At 27.9% G+C, this 5,507-nt stretch overlaps 1 protein-coding gene across 1 annotated transcript; it reads left to right on the forward strand.

Annotated features, from left to right (window-relative positions):
- Positions 1-276: 276 nt before the first annotated feature.
- Dop1R2 (dopamine receptor 2) lies at positions 277-5,198 on the forward strand (the record flags this gene model as incomplete). The annotated part of the gene is made up of 2 exons (XM_011497863.1): positions 277-1,379; positions 5,120-5,198. Coding segments are annotated over 2 exons (1,182 nt in total), but the record flags the coding sequence as incomplete, so codon positions are not given.
- Between the last annotated feature and the right edge of the window lie 309 nt (positions 5,199-5,507).

Here is a 5,507-nt window from a genome sequence, read left to right on the forward strand (position 1 = left end):
ATATATATATATATATATATATATATATATGTATATATATATATGCGTATATATATATATATATATATATATATATATTTATGTGTGTCTGTGTGTGTATATATATATAAATTTATTCAAGAAAAATTTACATGAGTAAATAAAGGAAACTAGAACAATATAATTATCATAAAAATGGATAAAACTGTATATGAAAGTAAATATGATTTATTAACTTCAAAGTTACAAGAAACTAATATTAATGAACCAAATAAATTGTTATTTCAAAATTATTTATACAATAGTATATGGGAGATTACAATAGATAGAATAGGATTAGGAATTCTGTTATTTACCTTTTCATTTTGTACGGTTTTTGGTAATACCCTTGTTATTATAGCTGTTGTACGTGAACGCTATTTACAGACAGCAACTAATTATTTCATAACATCATTAGCATTTGCCGATTGCCTTGTAGGCTTTGTTGTGATGCCTTTTAGTGTTATTTATGAAATTTTTGAAAAACGGTGGCTATTTAATCTAAATTGGTGTGATACTTGGCGCTCTCTTGATGTTCTGTTCTCTACAGCTTCTATTTTAAATTTATGTGTTATTAGTGTAGATCGCTATTGGGCTATTAAAGATCCTTTTAGTTATCCTTCTCGTATGACATACAAATTAGCTAGCATATTGATTACTTGTGTGTGGTTAGCATCAAGTTTAATTTCTTTTCCAGCTATTGTATGGTGGCGTGCTGTACGTACTAATCGTATACCTCATGATAAATGTCCATTTACTGTTAACTTAGAATACATTATTTTCTCATCAACAATTAGTTTTTATTTACCACTTTTTGTAATGGTTTTTACATATTATAAAATTTATCGTGAAGCAGTGAAACAAACGAAAAGTTTACGTATTGGTACGAAGCATGTGATGATTGCTTCAGGTGAACTTGAATTAACACTTCGAATGCATCGAGGTGGTAATTTATCAGATAGAAATACGATGAAAAAAAGTCGTTTATTTTATAGTCTTACTAGTGCATCAAAAAATCTGCAAGATCTACAAAACTCGCAGCCTAAAAATAAAACTTTAAAAACATATTCAACTAACACTAATACTAAGCAAAGTTTATCTGCACCAAATAAAAACTTTTCACTTTCAAGAAAATTTGCTAAGTTTTCAAAAGAAAAAAAAGCAGCCAAAACACTTGGTATTGTAATGGGAGTTTTCATTATTTGCTGGCTTCCATTTTTTGTAGTAAATCTTTTGTCAGGATTTTGTGCAAAGTGTATATGGAGGGAAGAAATAATTTCTACTGCAGTATCTTGGCTTGGTTGGATCAATAGTGCAATGAACCCTGTAATTTATGCTTGTTGGAGTAGGGATTTTAGAAGGTAAATATACTTCCATTTATTAGATAATAATAAACATTTTATGAATATTTAAAAACAAAATACATTTTATTTAAAAAATTAGCCAGTATAATTAAAATTTTACAAATACGGTCACACATTAAATTTTAAAAAAATGTTGAAACTATAATTCTTTAATTGAAAGCATTAATATTTATTTTAAATTAGAAATTTTTATCTTAACATTATTTTAATTTTTTTTAATATACACGTAAATATGAAGAATATATAAATATATAAATTTGAGATAATAATTTATAATAAATAAAACTTCGCCAAAATTGGTTTTTATTTCAATACTTCTAATTATAAATAATAAATTTTTACAAAATTTTAATTCTATGAATCTATGGACGTTAAATAAATTTTCTAAAATTATAAAGGTATAAATAGCCGCTGAAAAAATATATTTTTAATTTTCGTATTAAAATGATAAAAGACATGTGCTTGTGTTCTAAATAATATTAGATAAAATATTAAATTCAACTTAAAATTCAATTTAAAATTATTTTGTTCACTGCAACACGGGTCATGTATAATTTGCTTTTAGTACATATAATAAAATACTTAAACTCTAATTTAAATTATGTTTTTGCGTAAATGTTTTAATAATAGACAATACTTAATTTTATAATTATAGAAGAATTTTTCTATACGCCAATAGTTTCAACATAACTAAGTACGCAAACCTATTTTACAACGATATGTAAATATCTGTAAATATATAAATATTTATAATATGCAATAAAGTGTGAACAGAATATTCCTTATTACGAATTCCCTTATTCTTATTATACAAATAATCTATTATATATGGATAAAATAACCATTCAGTAGCCCATATCAATTAGAAACAAACAACTAATAAAAGATTAAATTAAATAAAACATAATTAAATTTCGAATAGTTAAAACTAATAGCTTAAGTATACAGTTAAATTAGTTAAACTAAATAATCAAACTTTTTCAATATTAACTTGGTTTATATTATTTACTTTTAACAAAAACAAAAGAAAATGAATCAGAAATAGGAAGAGAGAGATATATTAGCATAACGATTTGACTGATTAAAGTGTTTTTGTTAAAGTACATTGATATATATATACATAGTATTAACAATATAAAAGGCTATGATGATAAAACTGTTTCGTAAAATATTTTTTATATTCTATAAGAAATGCTTAGAAATTAATTTTAGAAAATCAAGGAATAGATTATTCAAGTTTAGTTATATATATAATTTCAAACTATCGTCATAGTTAAAAAAAAATAAAAACAAATTTATTTTAATTTAAATATGTTCACCTTGTCCTATATAGTTCTTATAAGATATTATATCATAATATTGTTAAAAAAATAAACATTATACATTAATGTAATGAAATAAAATACCATATGACTAATATGGGGAGGCCTATATATATAATGTAATCTACTACAAATGTCAAGATCAACATATTCTCATATATATTCTATATATAACAATATACAAAAATGATTAACAAAAGGACTAGAAAGAGACATTTGTTTTTACTTATACTTATGCACATTATTTACATCGTAAATTCAAAATCTCCATATGATAAATAACTGGAATTTGTTTATCATTATCGTTTATTAATATCAAATATGATATATAATATGTTATGGACAATATGGAAATTGCCAGATAAAATTGCAAATAAACAGAAATTTATAACAGTTCATTAGTACTATATGCTTTAAATTTACTTTATGATTTTAGAACATAAAATTAGTATTATATTAAATTATATAATATATATATATATAATATTGATAACAGATAATGTTAAAATATTATGACATTAATTCTGAAGTTTTTAAAACGTAAAAATTAATTGCATATTGTTGGAGATTGAAAAAAAACCTCTCGAATTATATTCATTAGAAAACTTTCAATAGCTATTATAAAAAAGGGAATTATCGAACCGACATAAAAATCTAAGAAAGTCTCGCCAAGGTTACTGAACGCTCGAAAAAGTTAGTACATCTGGAACATACTCGTAAACAGCTACTTTATTGCTCTTTGTACTATAAATGTAGTAATTGTTTTTAATGCAATAAATGATCCTTGCTATTTACCATCAAAACCGGGCTAGCCTGTTTACGCGAGAATATTTTGAGGCGTAAGATATTTGAAAATAATCGAGTGAAAAATATTTCCTAAAATCTATTGCAACCCGAAACTCGGCACGTGCGACGTTCGGCAATCTGCGCAGCACGTGTGCCTTCAATGCCACCAGAAAGCATGCGTTGTTGTCAAGTACAACAAATGTTGCTACTTGCATAGGCCAAGCGAAGACGCTTGACCAAAAATCACCCCCACCACGATAAGTCTGGGAGAGGGGCAAATCCTCCACTTCACACATTGCCGCCAGAGATACTCCTTCGATATTCTCATTGTATAAGCCTAATTTCTTATGAAGTGGGAAAAGGGCGTGCACATTCAGCATGCCACCGAAATGCGGCGCGCCCTGATTGGAAAACTTAGACCAGAAGCTCCTTGAGTGGGATTCATGGCAAGAGGCCTTAAAGATGGGAACAAGGCAGCGAAAAGTCGCTGTCCGCAGGGGACAATTGGAACAGGCTGTCCGCGTGGACTGTTCGCAGAGAGAATTCAAGAAAAAGGCTCGCGTGAGCAGTCAAAGCTATCTGAAGGGAAAGTTAAGTAATAGAGACTAATTGTCCATAGAAGCCAAGTCTGAAGATAACTCAACGCAAAAATACGTGTTAATAAATCAGATCGAAATTACTGCATCCCTGTGAGTATAAGAGTCATCCTGCACGCATTTGCTTTGCCGCGTGCCCTGGTGACAAACTCACCCCTGAATCAGATCAAGACTACTGCATCCCTATGAGTATAAGAGTCATCCTGCACGCATTTGTTTTGCCGTGTGCCCTGTTGACCAACTCACCCCTGGATCAGATCAAAACTACGATATCGCTGTGAGTACACAAACTCACGTTATCTACTCAATTATTGCCAGCCGGCAGCAAAACCGGCACAACAGAACCATTAATATTATCTCACACTCTTTGACAAAAAGTGTGCAGAAATTATTTACCTGTGCAATTTTCAATTTAACATCAATTCAACGATTTCAAGGCATCTTGTGCAGTGACACCTCCTATATAAGGAGCCGTTCAAGAAATCGTATCTTCACATTAGATTCAAGAAGATTCTACAACAGCCATATGTAAATTGTATAATAAATGTATAATTAACCAACTCTCACGACACTTGTACAGCCCCTTCACCTCACTCTTTCTCGAGCGTCTGCTAGGGCGGACGGCAAATTAAGCTATTGAAGCATTGGCAGTTCGAGCCAAGAATTACAGCACTATAATTTCAAACACATATTTTTAAGTAGATAGTTATAGCAAATAAAATATACTATTTCAATTTAAAATAAAATTAATGTACAAAAATTATATTTAAACATTGAGTAAAATTAAATTTTAGTAGTAATTTAGGAGTTGTATATATCCTAAGATAATTGTATGACCAACGTTTTATTTTACCATTAAGTCTATTTTATTATTTATATTTTATAAAACTATTTTGAGAAACTTTATATACATATTTTATATCAGAAAACATACATAAATTAATATAATTACAAAAAAAAATTTTTATTAACTGGTATGATATGTTCAAAAATACTATATGTATAAATAATAAATATAAACTTTTCATTATAGAGCATTTATTAGAATATTATGTTGTTGCTGTCCTCATCGAGTAAAAAAACAATATCAACGAGCTTTTCGATATAAATAATTCAGGTTTGTATTAACAATCTATATAGTTTACAGATTTAATAATAATACCAAATAACTCATAATTTTATTTAAAATAATTAATAATGTAGATGAAATATCCTATAACTTTTATAAAAATAAATAATAATCAATTGTATTGTAACCAATTGTATATAAACCAATTGTATTTGCTCTGAATTGATGCATTAACCTCCCCCCCCCCTCAATCACCATTAAACCCATGGCACGGTCTAATTCACCCACCATGATCTGTAATCATACTAGTGGTTGGAATTCCAAACAGTAATAAATAAATAAATTTATTTAA

Source organism: Ceratosolen solmsi, unplaced genomic scaffold (genome assembly GCF_000503995.2).
Source record: "Ceratosolen solmsi marchali unplaced genomic scaffold, CerSol_1.0 scaffold47, whole genome shotgun sequence".
NCBI lineage: Eukaryota > Metazoa > Arthropoda > Insecta > Hymenoptera > Agaonidae > Ceratosolen > Ceratosolen solmsi.